This window comes from Mesoplodon bidens, assembly GCF_964165515.1.
Source record: "Mesoplodon bidens genome assembly, chromosome: 1".
Taxonomy (NCBI): Eukaryota; Metazoa; Chordata; class Mammalia; order Artiodactyla; family Ziphiidae; genus Mesoplodon; species Mesoplodon bidens.
Genome location: NC_138176.1, coordinates 212,211,113 through 212,232,559, shown reverse-complemented (window position 1 = coordinate 212,232,559; position 21,447 = coordinate 212,211,113). Strand labels below are relative to the sequence as shown.

The 21,447-nt window shown below is 35.9% G+C and overlaps 1 protein-coding gene across 5 annotated transcripts in view; it reads right to left on the bottom strand.

The window, feature by feature from the left end:
• Nucleotides 1-21,447, bottom strand: part of RAP1GDS1 (Rap1 GTPase-GDP dissociation stimulator 1) — a 150,291-nt gene that overhangs the window by 48,677 nt on the left and 80,167 nt on the right. For 3 of the 5 annotated variants that reach the window (XM_081219159.1, XM_081219161.1, XM_081219160.1), the window contains exon 5: nucleotides 4,955-5,101. The exons of the other annotated variants lie outside the window; for them this stretch is intronic. In XM_081219159.1, the coding sequence (XP_081075285.1) occupies nucleotides 4,955-5,101 (147 nt within the window). The remainder of the gene's footprint in view (nucleotides 1-4,954; nucleotides 5,102-21,447) is intronic. 5 annotated transcript variants of the gene reach the window in all.

Here is a 21,447-nt window from a genome sequence, read left to right as displayed (position 1 = left end):
TTAAGTAACAGCATTATTATAGTAATTGTTTAGGAGGATTATGATGAAGAGCTAATCTAGTCTAATTGGTCAAATTTAATAGGCAGAATTAGCAGGAGGCACAAGAACAACTAACTGCTCTGTATGTCAATAAAACAATTTGTTTAAAATGACATTTGTAGCAGAACTTCATGAATGCAACCTACTTCAGATTGATTAGAAAGCTCTGTTGGACAAACAGTAAAAATTCAGAAATTTTTTAGAGAGAACAGCAGTTAGTAAATAAAGAATTCTAATATTATTATTTTTTAAAACCTAAAAACTTTTCAGGGGTACAATAAGTCTTTAACACACCTTAACATACTAGAGTACTTTAATTTGACAAACTGGGCTTCAAAAGATGTAACTTAAAGGTACATCTCCCATGCCTTTATGAACAGAAAATACATGAAAATAGTGTATAGGAAAATTCTAATTAAGAAAAAAAGACAATAAATTGCAAAAACACACTTTGTTTTGTCTTTCCCCCTTAAAGCTAGGCAAAAAGTCTTCAGTGTTTAGGAAATTTATGAATTATTAACTAGCTTATACCCACAGTAAGTAAACTTTGGAACAAGTTCCTCACTCATGTAAAGCAAAACATTTTCTAAACATCTAACATCTAGGAAGTATTCTTTCTTACCTATAATAAAGTAATACCAAAACATAAACAAGTAGCTCAGTCCAAAGTGCATTTTTAATCAGGATTATTACTTATTAATTTCTATTCTTCCTATTTTAAATATGAAGAAAAATCAAGTAAGCCAAGTTATTGGCTGAGTTCACTAGGAAGAGTATTATTAGAATTGGGAAACTGCTGGCTGAAATGAAAGGACCTAAAACTAATTACATATTAAGTGATCTTTAAATTAGAGGAGAGAAGATACTTTACAGGCCTATTCTAAACAACTGAATTTAAGTACTGGGCTGAATACTTAAATTCAATCATTAAAATGCTCTGATACTCCATGAGCTGCATTTCTTAAATCACACAGATGGCCTCCCTTCAACCATAGTTCAGTTACCTTAAGTCCATGCGGCAAATAAATGTGAGAATTATCATGAGAGTATCGCAGAGAGATTTCAGGAACCATGAAAAAAGAGAAATTACTCTTTTGATAATAAGGAGTTATTAAGATACCACAGAAAAATCAGCTCTATTTGTAAAAATCATAGGTATATACATATATCTATATATACACATACACATACATATATCATATATATGATACAGGTCACATGAAGAAGCCCATCATAGACTGTGTATATTATGTTAGTCACTTTAGAAGGGCTCGCTTGCCCACTGCTCACCTCCTGCTGTGAGGCCCGGTTCCTAACAGGCCGTCGCAGACCGGTACCGGGGTTGGGGACCCTGCTGTAACTACATAAAGAAAATACAGGAAGTTCATATTTCCTCACATTGAACGTCAAACTGTCAATACGCTTGTCTCTAACCACCACTGTCAAATACTCAGAATATTTTGGAGGGCCACAGAACTGAAGAATGTTTTTTCGCCATGTGAAAAACAGGTATGATTTTTCCCCAAAGGAAAAATTTGAAATGATTTTTACTAAACAAAGTTTTGTTTGTTATTCTAGTTAAACATGATTTTATTTAGCAATATTAATGACACAACTTTTCTAGCTAAGCAATTATAACTTTTTCTATTCAGATATTCCAAAATTACTTGTCTGAATATAGAAAGTTTTAATTGCTTCACCAGTGGGGAAACAAAAGAATATATCTAGCTCATAGCTTTAAGTCTTGAGCTGGTTCAAAAGTTTTAAAACTCGTGAACCTTTTATACAGTTTTATCAAAGGGTATAAAAATGCCTTTACTGAGTGTTTTCATTATAGATATCTTTCTTGCATGTGTTTAAGAAACTTGATTTCCTATTTAATGTATTCAAAGATTTGATATGCCCAGAGTTGTCCACTATATGGACAGGAATCAAGATATCCTAAGTCTCAGCCTGGTGTCAAGCCACTTTTAGGACTAATAAAACAATTTGAAAATGTTCTTATGAGAGAAACTATGTTGGTGGGTCTTTGTTACCATTTCAGTACTTTTTTTTTTTTTTTTTTTTGCAGTACGCGGGCCTCTCACTGTTGTGGCCTCTCGTGCTGCGGAGCACAGGCTCCGGACACGCAGGCTCAGCGACCATTGCTCATGGGCCCAGCTGCTCCGCGTGGCAAGTGGGATCTTCCCGGACCGCGGCACGAACCCGTGTCCCCTGCATCGGCAGGCGGACTCCCAACCACTGCGCCACCAGGGAAGCCCCATTTCAGTAGTTTTTTATCTCTCTCTGTTTAAAAAAATTTTATCTATGAAGCTAAAGAATAACTCCCTAACTACAAATGAGGCTTAAGTTATTGGGCCCAAGGGTAGAGTTAATTTTTCCGTTAGAGTAATAAGGAGGTATTTATCACTCAACTATTCTACTCAGAAAGTAGCACAGGCTTGTGTACTGGAATTCAATAGTAAATACACATAAAGAGGAATTTCATTTATCAGCGTTAATAAAAAGTGCCTCCTGAGTTTCAAAAAGCTCTACTGCTTTTTGGCTCGGTGACTCATACAGGTGGACAGGATCAATACCAAATGATCTTAAGTTAACCAAGAAGACCTAACATTAAGTTGGAAAGTCTTTCAACACATATTTTAAAGAAAAGAGTAAGTAAATAATTGATACAACAACAAAGATGCTTAATAATTATGCAAAACAAAAAAGGATATAATTTAAGTTAAAGAGCATTATGGAGAAAAAGAACCACTTCACAAACTGTGATCCCCATGACAGACAAAAGTAAAGGAAGCAGAGGAAAGAAGATCGTCACAAGTCTGGCATTTGTCCCTTTAAATACTAAAGATACTAAAGATAAGTTTACTTCTATTTTATCTAATAAGTTTTGAAAGCTGCATTCAAATTGCAGCTTTTAGTATAATGGAACAAAAACACCACTGCTCGAATAATTTTCTGAGAAAAGTTAATAACGCTTTCTAAAGTATCTAAGCTATTTCTTGGGAATACTTGCACACCAGGGGGAAAAAACCTACCCTTACAAAGAAATATATCACACATTTAGACCGTGCACTCTGCGTACTGTTAACATTACCTTCTCAGTACACCTCCCTACACAGTGTGACACCCTATTATAGAGACTCAGTCACAGTCTCCTTTGGATTAGAATTAGTGATGTTTTTGAAGATCATTTTGCCATTTGATAAGCTTTTGTACAGAGTTTTGAAGAACTTCCTCAAAGGAGAAACAACTAGTTTAGATGCATAACAAGCCTAATTCTTTTATATCCAAAGCTGCCATAATAACTTCACAACTAGTTTCTTTCACTTGTCTTTATAAACCATTCTCTCACTTAGCTTTGTCCCACTTTCTCAGGTGTCCAAGCCTAAATGAAGCTGAAGAAAAAGGAAGTGACATGAACAACTGGCCAATGATTTCTTAATGCAATTCAGATACCTGTGTCCTATGGTCAAATTTCAATTATTTAGGAACTGACTATTCATTTTGTAGATTACCCAGATAGATGAATTCTCCTGTTCATATTCAGGACATTTTCTCTTCAAAAATGATTCCAACAGAGGGTAAGAAAAATAGAGGTAACTGAACCTATAAAGACTACATTTGTTACTAGCTCAAGTTTAACAGGCAAGCCATTTGATGAATAAGAACTATTTTTTATTATTATAATGGATAACTTTAATTTATAAGTTTAAAACTGGTGTTCCTTGGAAAGGATGTGACCTGAGGACACATTCTGTTTAGCTTGTACAGTGCTAAAGAAGCAAATGTAATCCACCATTTAAAAAACAGATGTCACATGAAAAGTTAAATTTCTAGCTTCCTCTTCCCACCAGATGAAAAGATTTGGCAGTATGTGGCCAAACTGCCACACAGCAACAACTGGCTAGGGGAGAGTAGTAGCTCCCCCCTTTCAGTGGGACAGGGCTCAGTCCCCACCATTTGCTGCTGTCACTAACACCAAGGTCAAATGTCAGTAGCCATTTGTCATCGATGTTTACCCTTTTTAATTTTTTTTTAATTACTGAGAATATTTCTTTGGACTCATGAAGAAATAAAAAATATACCTAAAGGGCCATGTGTTTCTAGGACACATGAAAGAATACTATTACATTTTCAATATACAAGTAAAATTGGTCTCTGCCAGAGACTACAACTTAAAATGCCATGATGAAATAAGCCACAGAAAGACCTTATTTGTATTAATTCTAGGAACCTACCAGAATTTGAGTGTTTTACCATACAGTAATTCATAGAATAGATAGATGAATTTTTTGTGACATTTAAAAGTACAATGAAGCCTTTGTTTCACTGTTCTTATGCTCATTTAATTAACAACCATATAGGCTATCTGCAAATTGACATGTTATTTGTTGCTGGGTTCTAAGAATGTTTTACAGTGAAAAGAAACTTTTGTTTACAAGTATTTATTAAATTCCTAAAATCAAATATCTGAACTTTATTTTTCTAAGGCCAGATTTCATTAAAAGATTTTTTTATTGTTATAAGTAAATCCAGTATCTAGAGAAAATAATTCTATTTATATAGACAGTGTTTATGTTTTAAAGCTGCTCCTGGTATTAATATAAAGTAATAAACATGAAGGTATTTTAACATTGTATATTTTTTAAATGTTTATAGCAAAAAATCTTAAACCATACCATTATGTTGTTTCTTATTTTTGGTATTAACATGGACAACCCTTCAACAATTAGTCCCATTTAGTAAATTTGACCATTTTTAAACACTGTTATTTAATGTTGACTAATTACTAATTTTATATGCTACTTATCAATGCTTTGTTCATAATTTTTCTAAATAGTTTTGGTTTATACTACAGTAATGATTTTTAATTTTTCCCCCACAGATAAAGCAAGTTTTCAATTTTGTTTACCATTCTCATTGCTATAGTTCATCAGCATGCCACAAAAGACAGTCAAGAGCTTCTCATTGGCGGGATCTGTTTTACTGCACAGTGACCTTAAATGGTCAACTACAATCTGTGCACCACCTGCTTGGTCAACTGCACTTCTGCCCTCATCTGTAAAACAAAGAGTCAAATTAAAAAGAAAAGAAAAAAGAAATGTACCTTACAATTTCAAATACAAAACATAACAGTTATTCCTTATTTAGTGAGTAAGTGGAAAATAAACCTAAGTCGGGCATTAAATATGACTTTTTGGAAAACAAAACAAATAAACATGGAAATGGGGGTGGGATGGGGGGAAAAGAGACAATCACTTTTTAGGAGAAAAATGATTATTCTCATTGGTATCATATAGGAACTTAAAGAACTTCTGTGGGTCCTAAGATTTTATGACTATGACATGTGAAATATTCTGCCTCCTCTTTCACAGATGAAAACTCTGTGTAAGAGAAAAAAATAGGAACTAATATTCCATTGGAATATTCTTTTTTCTCAGCTTGGAAACCACTGAACGTATCTTTCTATCAGTGGTTTCAAAGTCAGTTATTACCAAAGATAACCATCTGCAACACAGTATAATTTTAGATTACAATATGTAATTCCTAAAGATTAGTACTAGGGTCTTTTACTGGCATTTTCAATAGCACATAAGCATGTTCCCTTTTTTCAGTTCTTAGTAGTTTGTGTTTCATTTTTCCTTATTCTCTCCATTCAAGAGCACACCAATACACTTCAACATTACAACCAGTGGTCAAATGGTCAGACATACCTTCTATTATGTGTACACCTACATTACATAGAACAGATGTCATTTAATTGTTGGAACATATAAACTGCTTTAAAATACTTTCTAACCCTTGAACATAGAATTGGAAAGAGATGAAAGAAAGACTATGTCTTTCTAAATCTGACTTCCTTATATAAAATATGATAGACTGTAGAACAGTGCTATCCAATAAAAATATGAGAGCCACAAATGTGAGATACCTACATAACTTAAATTTACTAGTAGCCACATTAAAAACATAAAAAGTGAAAAATTAGTTTTAGTAATATATTTTACTCAATCCAATAATCTAAAATACTGATCACTCCAATACACAATCAATATACAAATTATTAATGAAATATTTTACATCTCTGCTTTGTAATAAATCTTTGAAATCCAAGTGTATTTTATATTTTACACTTACAGCTCCATGTCAATTCAGACTAGCCACATTTCAATTGCTCAAGAGTCAAAATGCCTAGTGGCTGCTATACTGGATCTTGCAGCTATAGAAGCACAACAAAAGGATCAGTAAAAGAAATGCCTCACAAAGGACTTATGTGAGCTATGAAATTAGTGAGTAAATGAAAGATTTTCATTTTCCTAATAAAAGAACTGAAACTAAGGTCATATCTTTATAACTGTTGCTGAACCATATTAGAAAATGAGACAATACATATCATTTCCTGTGGTAGAAATACACACACACAACTTATATAGCAGGGCTTCATAATTTTGCAAAATTTAAGGAAATCCATACTAAAATGAAACAAAACAGTTTTGTTCACTTAAGTTTTGTGTCACATCCACTTGGCTTTATTTTATGATTATACAGATGCAGAAAAGGACCCTATGCTAATTAGCTAATAAGATCACAGAAAATTCTTAAATGCCAAGGTAGCTAGTCACATAAGCCAGCCAAGTACACTGGTCATATCTCATTTAGAAATCTAATTTCTAAAGTTTTCTTTTCCAATAACATAAATGTAAATTATCTAAATTGTTGGGCAATTTGTAGGTGGATCATGTCAGAAAAAACTAAATATTAGGATGACAAATCTAAAGGTTCAGACCTTCAATACTATGCATATACAATATATATCCCATCCCTAAACTGCAAAGCTCAAATCGTTTTTGATTCTAACTGTTGAGTAAATATGGGCTTTCAAAATATAAATCGTGTATGCTTAGAAAGCTAAGCTGGCTTCCTATCAACACTCAGGTATTCAATATTCAAAACATTAAATAATTCAATACATTTTAATACAAATTTATTCAACAAATTTGTTCATCAAATTTAATAATGCAATAAATTAGAACGAAGCTACAAATTAAAAGACAAATTACCTACTTGTGTTTCACAACCACAGTATTTCGCTTCCCTTCCTTTGCTTCCTTCTTCATTCCCTTCCTCCCTCCCTGCCCTGTTTGGACTACAAGATAGCTATGTGTTATCAAGAGCTGGCTGAGAGCATAAGCCCAATTTCTACCTCAGAAATTATTGATACATTATTACCAAATTTGAGAAGAAAAGCAAAGCACATATAATACAAGATATCTGAGTCAAAGAGAATTTTATTAAAATATTTTAAAGAATCTGAAGATGCAAAGAAATAATAATGCTTTTTTTTTTTACTGGAGTATAGTTGCTTTACAGTGTTGTGTTACTTTATACTGTACAGCAAAGTGAATCAGCTATATGTATACATATATCCCATCTTTTTTGGATTCCTTCTCATTTAGGTCACCACAGAGCACTGAGTAGAGTTCCCTGTGCTATAATGCTGTGCTATAATGCTGTGTTCCAGTGAGTAAGTTTTTAAAGGCATCTTACAAATTATTTAAAATACATATTAGAACATCTGTCATTACACAAGTTCATATAAATTGTGTTTCCGCAGTAAAGGTAGCCCTATAGCTTTATGTTATGATATTAAAATGAGTATTATTATTGTTCACTTAAAAATAATTTCCAAAAGGTTCCTTATCCTAAACGTTCATGTCCCCGAATGTAGGCTCACTTTTAACTCTTCTGATAATAAGTGACTTCTAATTTGTGAAGCATCCTGAGCTCTCACTTCTAGAAATATAATTTACATTTTTATTTTCCATAATTATGAGGTATCCAACCACTGGAGAAAGTGCAGCCCACCAATTCTTTAAGCCCTGCTACATTCTTTAATGATGACCTGTCACACAAAGTAGCTTCCAGCACAAATATGATCTTTCTTCACACTAGGTAAGAGCAGGGCTTTAAATCTAATGAGATACTGCACTTTAAATCTAACAGGTAGTATTACTCTTCAGTAGTCAAAAAGATATTCAGTAGCCAAAAGCATGAAGCAATAACATTTGTATGTCATGTTTAGTATGCCTCACAAATGAGAAAAAAATGTGAACAAGTTGGTATTCCATTACCAAGTGCAAGTTATACGCTAAGGCTGAGGAAAGGACCTAAAAACAACCTCCGAATACAACTATCTGATGGGTTATAGTATATCCTACGTTCAGATTTGCTTGTATCTTTCCCCAAATGCTTAGTACACAGCAGGCACTCAATATTTATGGAATGGATGGGGACTTAGGGTAGATTTTGGTAAAGTATGATTCACCAGAGAGAGAGAGAGAGAGAGAGAGAGGTGAGAATGAAAATCATTTACTTCTTTTTTAATGTTTAAACCACCACAATATGGTTTGGCTTTGCTTTTTTTGAACTTTATTTGAATGAACCCATGCTATATTCATTCTTTTTGTGCCTTCTTACACTCAACAGTATGTTTATGAAATTCATCCACTCTGCTATATGCTTCTTTGCTGTACAATATTCATTGTAGGAACACATAGTAATTATTTGTCTATTCTTTTGCTGATTATTACCTGGGTTGTTTTTAGATTTGGGCTATTATTTATAACACCCAGGTGGTATTGTTGGTTCATATAATCTGCACATCTTCCACTTTTTTAGATAATGACCAGCAGGCTTCCAAAGCCAGTGTACGTTCCCTCCAGCAATGTGTGAGCTCCTGCTGCTTCACTCCCTCACTACCACTGGCATTCTATTTGATTTTTAAATCTGATGGGTGAGGTTGAACCTACTGCAGAATATACAGGAGCAGGTCTTTGCTGACAGTTTCCTTTTCTGTACATTCAATAAGACAGTTAATTTAGTTCAAGAGTATGTAGCATGTACATGGGGAACAAAACAGCTCATGTTGAGGGAGGGAGAAAGAGAGATAAATGGATGCATACATGTTAGAATTTTAAAGAAAAAAATGGAAAGAGAGCCAAGTAGCTACTAGAAGCTGACTATCAAGCCTGTGTAAAAATATGACTGGATAAGCACAATTCTGGAAATTTTTTATACTCTTGCTTATAGAAAAGCCTTATAATAATATCAGCAAATACACTGTTTTTTTTTTATCATTTCAATAATCACCAGCTTTCTGAAAGGAGAATTTAGAAGGCTTAAACCTTTGAAAAGACTAAGGAGGAAGACTGGGGAAGCAGCACGGTGTTGAATGTCAAAGTGGCCCATAATTTGCAATAGCAAATTTTATCTAAAATTAATTTTTAAAAATAATTTATTTTTATAATCTAAAAGTCTATGTTTTCCATGCTACCTTCTACTTTTGTGGTTTAAACATCACCTTTTTTCATATTTCTTCTCAGAAATTCTCAGTATCATAATTCTATTTTAAAAGAATTATGCCTATATACATATGTTATGTTTTCCTCCCACCCTCTACGTATTTGTATAATAACAAGATCTTCATTCCTTATGCATCCATCTGCTCAAACTACTTATTTCCCACCAGAAGTAATAATCCTCTGTGACAACAGGAGTCGTTGCTGTGGTGATGATTATGATGCAGCACCTCAGAAAATTATGACTACACGAGAGAAATAAACTACAGGAGCTGATCATACTAATAAGCTTTCATCTAAATTTTGTCAAAAATTAATATTGAAAAACACGAGAAAAGTATGTGTTGTGGAGATACTACTGAATAAATTATCTTTTGTGTTTTCAAAGAAGTTTTAGCAATTAAAGAGTTCACTTTTAACATGTTACACTGTCATGGATGTGTGCACTGCCTCACTCACTCTGTTTTCTAGAAAAGCATCCTGCACAAGTGCTCTGTGTTAATTAACAATGCTGGCTGTGCACCGGCTGCACACACACATTATAGTAAGTGCTAGAGATTTGGCATAATTAAAGATGATATGGAGCATAAAGCTAACAAAGGCTCTCTAGGGTTACTGATGGCCAAAATAAAAGCTAAGGCTCTGAACACAGAGATAAAAATGACTTTTCTTGTACATGTACTTTAGAGATAATACTATTATAAGTGAATTAAGAAGATAAATTATAAACCATATTTCATTTGTCTTATATTTCAACTCAGACTTTGCTTAAAGAAATTGTGATGATTAAATATCAGCCTTCTGAACTAAAACTTGGGAAATCTGAATTCCAATTCAACGTTCCCTCATTAAACACTAAAAAAGGTATATTGAAATACTTTTACCATTTAGTTCAGCAAGACAGTAGCATTGTCTTGGTGTCAATTGTGAATCTTTTTTAAAGATTCATTTCTGACAAGTTCTTGGGTATCTTTACCCCCAAAATCTTTTTAGGGTATCCATGAACTTAACAAATATTAAGACCAATCTACATTAAACAACAGCTGTCCAAAATGCAGGCTAAAACAGAGAGAAGATGATAGGCAAAATCTATTTCACATATAATTGGTTAAGAGATTAAAGAGGCATAGTACAATAACACAATTTTCATATCTGTATCAAAACTCATGGAGAGTCACACATCCATTCATTGAGATCCACGTTGAGAGTGAGAAATTTCCATATCTCTGAGAAAATGTGCTTTAACTAATGATATTAGAATCACGCAAAGAATGAACAAATTACAATCTTTTCTTTAACTCTGTAAAACTTATATGCCTTATAAACAAGGACAAACCCTTAAACTATGCTGCACATCTTTTCACACATCCCTGTCACATTACCCATGATGAGCCATCCAAATAGTCACAACTTTTACAAGTCCCTCCCTTTCCCAACTTCTGCATTCTTAACAGAAACCATGTTTCCTACTTTCACAGACAGAAAAGAGAAGACATCAGATACAATCTTTCCCAGTTTTTCACCCTCTCCACTATTAGATCTAGGATGATATGCAACTTTTCCCAATCACTTTCAGTATCTCATACTGTAATTAAAGTTCAGTTATAGCTATTTAAGGGTAAAGAAGATTTATTTTCAACAGGAAGTAAGACTTCCCTTTTTAAGTAAATAAAGTTGTAGACATGTCATAAACTGAGGACCTGAATGGAAAGAACATTTAATGATGAAGTCCTTGGACTAGTCCTGGTTGTTGGAGTAGAAATTAGAATTTTTTTGTTACCTAAAATTTGGAATGTTAAAATGAAGAATTTCAATAAGGCAAAGTAGAAGTTTTTAATATTTAAAAAAACTGAGGTAATCACTCACTGAGTGATTATCACTGAGGTAATGACATAAAATAACTATAATAAGGTCTTTAAATTTGGGGTTTTATTAAGATTGACCATAAGAAAGCCTCTAAACCTCTGTTGATATCAGTTTCCTAATCTGGAAAAGGGGGGAAAGCAAGAGTAGAAGATGGTCAGACTTCTTTTTAGCTTTGACATCCACTTATTCATTTCAATTTCTACTTCTATTTCTGCTATGCTATTTCTTCTATTTCTTCCTGTGTGCACACAGGAAATACTTAACATAAGCTGTGTAAGGTTTTTTAATGTGTTAAATTTTGCTATTTTAGCTTTCCAATCATTAATCATTATAATTCATGTACTTATTTAAATTTTTCCCAAGTAAATATTACTAGACACTATAAAGACCATGGCAAATAAATCAGAAATTCTTTTTACAAGCTAAGCTAGAAAGTTGAGCTCTGAAAAATTATACTGTCTAGAAAGAACAATAATAATTTTTGATGTGCTTTTTCTTAGTGAACAAAAAAGTGATTCAGAATAGGTGCTTAAAGTCAAAACAATTGTAACGTAAGACCTTACTAGTATTGGTTTGGAAAAAGTGATAACATTATAAAGATGCCATTTATTTTAATAACATTTATTTTAATCACATTCCTCACGTCTTTCCTTCAGACTCTACTACTATGCCACTTTTAAACCTCTAAGAACAAGTACTTTGTTATAACAGAATTTGAAAATGTATAATATATACTAAACAAGGATCTTAATACAACAGGCAACACAAATTAGACTCATATTAAATGCAGGGACACAAATACTATTCTGAGACTTTTTAGTCAATACTAAACTATAAGTGAGATTAGAATCCTAGATTTTAAACTTCAAACAGCCCATTAAGAGCCCTTTCATTTTCAGTGAATGCCAGCCACATGTGTTATGAAACTCAGATGCCTTAGATAACTAAATGAAAAATATTACCGAAAATCCCCAAACTATCACATTACTCAGTTAAGAAAATGATTGAATTTCTAAAGTTTGCAAGAATTCTGTATGAATAATGATCCAAATAAGGGGTAAATAGGATAAAGTTTGTAAATATTTTCATTAAAATGTGATTTAAAAAATGTTAGTTGCTATCTTTAAATTTACCTGAACTGAAAAGGAATCAAATATCAAATTTCTTCTTATAAACTTAAAACACAAATTTATGACACACAGATTTACTCATGAGCATATGCTTAGCCTGCCATTTAGGTTCAGTAGTTTAATATCTTTATCTGAGATAACGCTACTGATAAAGGAGTCTGCTTTTGAGACACTGACATTATTCCTGCTTATTATGGGTTGAACTGTATCTCCCAAAAATATATGTTCAAGTCCTAACTCCCAGTACCTCAGACTTTATTTGGAAACAGGATCATTGAAGAAAGATTAGTTAAGATGAGGTCATACTGTAGTAGGGTGAGTCTCCAATCCAATATGACTGGTATTCTTATAAGAAGAGAGAGATGCAGAGAGGAGAATGCCATGTGAAGACATGAAAACACAAATGGAGAAGACAGCCATGTGAAGACAACAGCAGAGACTGGAGTTTGCTGCCACAAGCCAAGGAACTCCAGATGCCAACAGAAGCTAAGAAGAAGCAAAAAAAAAAAAAAAAAGTCCTCCTTGCCTACAGGTTTAAAGGGAGCATGGTCCTGCTTGACACGCTAATTTTGAAGTTACAGCCTCCACAACTGTAAAATAATAAATTTCTGTTGTTTTAAGCCACCAGTTTGTGGAACTTCATTACAGCATCCCCAGGAAACTAATACACTTCTCTACATAAACAATGTGAAATATTCAAGCTTCATATTAAAAAAAGAATATTTGACATTAAGTAAGCCTTTACTGTATTCAGATTTTATACATCTCACAGAAACTAGTTTTCAGATTACTAACAATAATGTTTCTCAAGTATAATTAATACAAGACTTTATTTAATCAATAATACAGGACATTATATTATTCAATTAATATAGGGCTTGAATTATTTACTTACCTATTTAATTACTTAATCACTTGTAGCAACAGTGATATGGGTACAACCAATGGAAAATTACAGCTTCTTTCCTCACTGCTTAATTTACTTTGAGTTTCTTTCTACTTAGAACCAAAATGTTTAGAAATGGGTTTTGCTTCATAGATAAATGGTAACACTGATGGATGCTCAGCATGGTGCTTATCAATAATAGCCTACTGTTGGGAGAAGAACAAGTGTACGGAGAGAATCTCTCTGTGGAACAGGCAGGCATGAATGGCTAAAGTCTGAAGAGAGAGCAGGAACACTAAAAAAAGTCCTCTAGTATGCCTACTCTAAGCACAAGGTAGGAACAGCCAGCTACTAAAGTTCTGAAGACTACTGCACTGAAGTAAAGTTAGCAACAGCAAAACATGAACCCAGCTCAACTTCTGACTATTGTTAATTTCAGTGTCTAGTGGTTTTCTACACACAATGTCCATCATTCAATACAAAATTAAGAGATACATTTTAAAAAGGAAGGAAAAAATAATTCACTGTCAAGAGATAAATCAATCATCAGAATGAGACTCATAGGTGACCAAGATGTTAGAACTATCAGATAGGGACTTTAAAATAATCATGATTAATATATTAAAGAATTTAGTAGAAAAGGTGAATATCCATGAACTCATGTGGAATTTTGTAGAGAAACAGAAATTATAAGAGTTAAATGCAGATGTTAGAATGAAAAATATTATCAAAGATAAAGAACTATTTCAAAAGGTTGAGCAGTAGACTCAACAAAATGAAGGAAAGACTCAGTGAACTTGTAGATCAACAAAAATAAAAATTAAAAAACAAAGAGACAAAAAAGAGTGGAGGAACCTCCAAAGCACGTACAAGCTGAAAGAAAATAGCAAAGGGTCTAACATAAGTATAACTGGAATCCCAGAAGGAGAAAAGATTGAGAACATGGTAGAAGAAACATTTAAACAGTTAACAGCTGAAAAATTTCCAAAAATAATGAAAGACATCACGCCACAAATCTGTGAACTTTAGGGACTCTCCCCCTCCCCAGCAAAGAAAACAAAACAAAAATACACACCAAATAGCTAAGCTGCTGAAAAATCAAAGAAAAAGAGAATCTCTGAAGGCAGCAAGAGGGAAAAAATAGAAATATTTATATTTGGAATAGCAAAAATAAGAATACAGCAGACTTCTTATCCAAAACTATGCAAGCTAAAAAACAATGGAATAACATCTTTGACATACTGAAAGAAAAAAAACCCTGTTAACAAAACAGATTTTCAGGCAGAAGGTGTAAAACACTAGACAAAAATTTGAATATATCCAAAGAAACAAGAAACGCTAACAATCACAAAAATCAAAGTAAATATAAAAATTTCTCCTGTTTTTAAAAATAGAAGTCAAGAGAGATTGGTTCAAGATGGTGGACTAGAAGGATGTGCGCGCACTCCCTCTTGCGAGAGCACTGGAATCACAACTAACTGCTGAACAATCATCGACAGGAAGACACTGGAACTCACCAAAAAAGATACCCCACACCCAAAGACAAAGGAGAAGCTGCAACAACACAGTGAGAAGGGCTCAATCACAATAAAATCAAATCCAATAACCACCGGGTGAGTGACTCTCAAACTGGAGAACAACTACACAACAGAAGTCCACCCACAGCAGTGATAGTTCTGAACCCCACATCAGGCTTACCAACCAGGGGGTCTGGGAATGGGAGGAGAAATTCCCAGAGAATCAGACTTTGAAGGCTAGCAGGATTTGATTGCAGGACTTCAACAGGACTAGGGGAAACAGAGACTCTACTCTTGGGGGGCACACACAAAGTAGTGTGCGCATCAGGGCCCAGGGGGAAGGAGCAGTGACCCCACAGGAGATTGAACCAGACGTACCTGTGTTGGAGGCTCTCCTGCATACGTGACGGGTGGCTGTGGCTCACTGCAGGGACAAGGACACTGGCAGCAGAAGTTCTGGGAAGTACTCCTTGGTGTCAACCCTCCAGGGGTCTGCCATTACCCCACCAAAGAGCCTGTAGGCTCCAGTGCTGGGTCGCTTCAGGCCAAACAAATAACAGGAAGGAAACTCAACCCCACCCATTAGGAGACAAGCAGATTAATGTTTAACTGAGCTCTGCCCACCAGAACAACACACAATTCTACCCACCAGCAGTCCCCCCAATCAGGAAGCTTTCAAAAGACTCTTAGATAGCATCATCCACCAGAGGGCAGACAGCAGATGCACATAGAACTATAATCCTGCACTCTGTGGAACAAAAACCAGATTCACAGAGAGACAGACAAAATGAAAAGGCAGAGGACTATGTACCAGATGAGGGAACAAGATAAAACCCCCGAAAACAAGTAAATAAAGTGGAGATAGGCAACATTTCAGAAAAAGAATTCAGAATAATGATAGTGAAGATGATCCAGGATCTTGGAAAAAGAAAGGAGGCAAAGATCGAGAAGATGCAAGAAATGTTTAACAAAGACCTAGAAGAATTAAAGAACAAACAAACAGAGATGAACAATACAATAACTGAAATGAAAAATACACTAGAAGGAATCAATAGCAGAATAACTGAGGCAGAAGAACGGATAAGTGACCTGGAAGACAGAATGGTGGAATTCACTGCAGTAGAACAGAATAAAGAAAAAAGAATGAAAAGAAATGAAGACAGCCTAAGAGACCTCTAGGACAACATTAAATGCAACAACAGTCGCATAATAGGGTTCCCAAAAGAGAGAGAGAAAGGACCCGAGAAAATATCTGAAGAGATTATAGTCAAAAACTTCCTAACATGGGAAAGGAAATAGCCACCCAAGTCCAGGAAGCACAGAGAGTCCCAGGCAGGATAAACCCTAGGAGAAACACGCTAAGACATAGAGTAATCAAACTGACAAAAATTAAAGTCAAAGAAAAATTATTAAAAGCCACAAGAGAGAAAGGACACATAACATACAAGGGAACTACAATAAGGTTAACAGCTGATTTCTCAGCAGAAACTCTACAAGCCAGAAGGGAGGGGCACAATATATTTATTTATTGGTAACATCTTTTTTGGAATATAATTGCTTTACAATGGTGTTAGTTTCTGCACATCAGCTATACATATATCCCCATGTCTCTTACCCTTGAATCTCCCTCCCTCCCACCCTCCATATCCCACTGCTCTACATGGTCCACAAAGCACCGAGGTGATCTCCCCGTGCTATGCGGCTGCTTCCTACTAGCTATTGGTTTTACATTTCGTAGTGCATATATGTCCATGCCAATCTCTCACTTTGTCCCAGCTTACACTCCCCCCTCCCAGTCTCCTCAAGGCCACACTCTACGTCTGCAACTTTATCCCCGCCCTGCCCCAAGGTTCTTCATAACCATATTTTTTTTCAGATTTCATATAAAAGTGTTAGCATATGGTACTGTTTTTCTCCTTCTGACTTAGTTCACTCTGTATGACAGAACACAGGTCCATCCACCTCACTACAAATAACTCAATTTCATTTCTTTTTATGACTAATATTCCACTGTATATATGTGCCACATCTTCTTTATCCATTCATCTGTCAATGGACGCTTCAGTTGCTTCCATGTCCTGGCTATTGTAAATAGAGCTGCAATGAACATTGTGGTACATGACGTATGGTTTTCTCAGGGTATATGGCCAGTAGTGGCATTACTGGGTCATATGGTAGTTCTATTTTTAGTTTTTTAAAGAACCTCCATACTGTTCTCCATAATGGCTGTATCAATTTACATTCCCAACAACAGTGCAAGAGGGTTCCCTTTTCTCCACACCTCCTCCAGCATTTATTGTTTGTAGATTTTTTTTGATGATGCCCATTTTGACTGGTGAGATAATATCTCATTGTAGTTTTGATTTGCATTTCTCTAATGATTAATGATGTTGAGCATTTTTTCATGTGTTTGTTGGCCATCTGTATATCTTCTTTGGAGAAATGTCTATTCAGGTCTTCTGCCCATTTTTGAATGAGGTTGTTTTTTTCATATTGAGCTGCATGAGCTGCTTGTGAATTTTCGAGATTAATCCTTTGTCAGTTGCTTCATTTGCAAATATTTTCTCCCATTCTGAGGGTTGTCTTTTCCTCTTGTTTATGGTTTCCTTTGCTGGGCAAGCTTTTAAGTTTCATGAGGTCCCATTTGTTTATCTTTGTTTTTATTTCCATTTCTCTAGGAGGTGGGTCAAAAAGGATATTGCTGTGATTTATGTCATAGAGGGCTCTGCCTATGTCTTCCTCTAAGAGTTTTATAGTGTCTGACCTTACGTTTAAGTCTTTAATCCATTTTGAGTTTATTTTTGTGTATGGCATTAGGGGGTATGCTAATTTCATTCTTTTACATGTAGCTGTCCAGTTTTCCCAGCAACACTTATTGAAGAGACTGTCTTTTCTCCATTGTACAGTCTTGCCTCCTTTATCAAAAATAAGTTGACCATATGTGTATAGGTTTATCTCTGGGCTTTCTATCCTGTTCCATTGATCTACATTTCTACTTTTGTGCCAGTACCACACTGTCTTGATTAATGCAGCTTTGTAGTACAGTCTGAAGTCTGGGAGCCTGATTCCTCCAGCTTCATTTTTCTTTCACAGATTGCATTGGCTACTCGGGATCTTTTGTGTTTCCATACAAATTGTGAAATTTTTTGTTCTAGTTCTGTGAAAAATGCCAGTGGTAGTTTGAGAGGGATTGAAATGAATCTGTAGATTGCTTTGGGTAGCATAGTCATTTTCACAATGTTGATTCTTCCGATCCAAGAACGTGATATGTCTCTCCATCTATTTGTATCATCTTTAATTTTCTTCATTAGTGTCTTATAGTTTTCTGCATGTAGGTCTTTTGTCTCCTTAGGTAGGTTTATTCCTAGGTATTTTATTCTTTTTGTTGCAATGGTAAACGGGAGTGTTGACTTAATTTCACTTTCAGATTTTTATCACTAGTGTATAGGAATGCAAGACATTTCTGTGCATTAATTTTGTATCCTGCTACTTTAACAAATTCATTGATTAGCTCTAGTAGTTTTCTGGTAGCATCTTTAGGATTCTCTACATATAGTATCATGTCACCTGCAAACAGTGACAGCTTTACTGCTTTTCCAATTTGTATTCCTTTTATTTCTTTTTCTTCTCTGATTTACAACTTTTGTATTTTCTTCTTGGATTGATCCCTTGATCATTATGTGGTGTCCTTCTTTGTCTCTTGTAATACTCTTTATTTAAAAGTCTCTTTTGTCTGATACGTGAATTGCTACTCCAGCTTTCTTTTCATTTCCATTTGCATGGAATATCTTTTCCATCCCCTCACTTTGAGTCTGTATTGGTCCCTAAGTCTGAAGTGGGTCTCTTACAGATAGCATATATATGGGTCTTGATTGTGCATCCATTCAGCCAGTCTATGTCTTTTGCTTGGAGCATTTAATCCATTTACATTTAAGGTAATTTTCGATATGTATGCTTCTATTACCATTCTCTTGTTTTGGATTTGTTATTGCAGGTCTTTTCCTTCTCTTGTGTTTCCTGCCTAGAGAAGTTCCTTTAGCATTTGTTGTAAAGCTGGTTTGGTGGTGCTGAATTGTCTTAGCTTTTGCTTTTCTGTAAAGATTTTAATTTCTCTGTCGAATCTGAATGAGATCCTTGCTGGGTAGAGTAATCTTCATTCTAGGTTTTTCCCTTACATCACTTACAGAGTTTCTGGCTTGCAGAGTTTCTGCTGAAAGATCAGCTGTTAACCTTGTGGGGATTCCCTTGTGTGTTATATGTTGTTTTTCCCTTGCTGCTTTTAATATTTTTTCTTTATATTTAATGTTTGACAGTTTAATATGTGTCTTGGTGTGTTTCTCCTTGGATTTATCCTGTATGGATCTCTTTGCGCTTCCTGGACTTGAACCTTTTCCTTTCCCATACTAGGGAAGTTTTCAACTGTAATCTCCTCAAATATTTTCTCAGTCCCTTTCTTTTTCTCTTCTTCTTCTGAGACCCCTATAATTCGAATGTTGGTACAGTTAATGTTATCCCAGAAGTCTCTGACAGTGTCCTCATTTCTTTTCATTCTTTTTTCATTATTCTGCTCTGCATTAGTTATTTCCACTATTTTATCTTCCTCATCACTTACCTGTTCTGCCATTCATTCCTTCTAGGCAGTTTTTAATTTCATTTATTTTGTTATTCATCACTGTTTGCTCTTTAGTTCTTCTAGGTCCTCGTTAAATGTTTCTTGTATTTTCTCCATTCTATTTCCAAGATGTTGGATTATGTTTACTATCATTATTCTGAAATGTTTTTCAGGTAGACTACCTATTTCCTCCTCATTTGTTTGGTCAGGCAGGTTTTTACCTATCTGCTGTGTGTTTCTTTGTCTTTTCATTTTGCTTAACTTACGGTGTTTGAGGTCTCCTTTTGGCAGGCTGCAGGTTTGTAGTTCCCGTTGTTTTTGCTATCTGCCCCCAGGGCTAAGGTTGGTTCAGTGGGTTGTGTAGGCTTCCCGGTGGAGGGGACTAGTGCCTGTGTTCTGGTGGATGAGGCTGCACTTGTCTTTCTGGTGGGCAGGTCCACATTTGGTGGTGTGTTCTGGTGTGTCTGTGACCTTACCATGATTTTAGGCAGCCTATGTGCTAATGGGTGCGGTTGAGTTCCTGCCTTGCTAGTTGTTTGACATAGGGTGTCCAGCACTGTAGCTTGCTGGTTGTTGAGTGGAGCTGGGTCCTGGCGTTAAGATGGAGATCTCTGCAAGATTTTCACCGTTTGATATTACGTGGACCTCGGAAGTCTCTGGTGCACCAATGCAGTGATGTGGACCAATGTCCTGTGGTGGAGCCATGTCAGCTCTCCCACCTCAGAGGCACAGGCCTGAAGCCCGGCCGGAGCACCAAGACCCTGTCATCCACACAGCTCAGAATAAAAGGGAGAAAAAAAGAAAGAAAGAAAAAATAAAATAAAATAAAGTTATTAAAATAAAAATTACTAAAAATTAAAAAAATTTTAAAGTAATAAAAAAAAGAAAGAAGAAAGCAACTAAACCAAAAAACAATGCACCAATGATAACAAGTGCTAAAAACCATACTAAAAAAATAAAGTGGACAGACAGAACCCTAGGCCAAATGGTAAAAACAAAGCTATACAGAAAAAATCACACACAGAAGCATACACAAACACACTCAGAAAAAGAGAAAAAGGAAAAAATATATATATCATTGCTCCCAAAGTCCACTGCCTCAATTTGGGACGATTCGTTGTCTATTCAGGTATTCCACCGATGCAAGGTACATTCAGTTGATTGTGGAGATTTAATCCGCTGCTTCTGAGGCTGCTGGGAGAGATTTCCCTTTCTCTTATTTGTTTCCACAGCTCGTGGGGTTCAACTTTGGATTTGGCCCTGCCTCTATGTGTAAGTCACCTGAGTGTGTCTGTTCTTCGCTCAGACACGACGGGGCTAAAGTAGCAACTGATTAAGTGACTCTGGCTCACTCAGGCTGGGAGGAGGGAGGGGTAAGGAATGTGGGGTGCCTGTGGCTGCATAGGCCAGCGTGACATTGCACCAACGTGAAGCACACCGTGTGTTCTCCCGGAGAAGTTGTTCCTGGGTCACGAGACCCTGGCAGTGGCGGGCTGCACAGGCTTCCGGGAGGGGAGGTGTGGACAGTGACCTGAACTTGCACACAGGCTTCTTGATGGCTGCAGCAGCAGCCTTAGTGTTTCATGCCTGTCTTTCAGATCTGCACTGATAGCCGCAGGCCGCGCCCATCTCTGGAGCTCGTTTAGGCGGCGCTCTTAATCCCCTCTCCTCGCACACCATGAAACAAAGAGGCAAGAAGTTGCCTCTTCGGCAGCTCCAGACTTTTTCCTGGACTCCCTCCTGGCTAGCTGTGGTGCGCTAGCCCACTTCAGCCTGTGTTCATGCAGTCAACCCCAGTCCTCTCCCTGGGATCTGACCTCCAAAGCCCAATCCTCAGCTCCTAGCTCCCACCTGCCCCAGCGGGTGAGCAGACAAGCCTCTCAGGCTGCTGAGTGCTGGCCGGCACCGATCCTCCATGGGGGAATCTCTCTGCTTTGCCTTCTGCATCCCTGTTGCTGCGCTCTCCTCCATGGCTCTGAAGCTTATCCCCTTTGCCACCCACAGTCTCTGCCTGCAAAGGGGCTTCCTAGTGTGT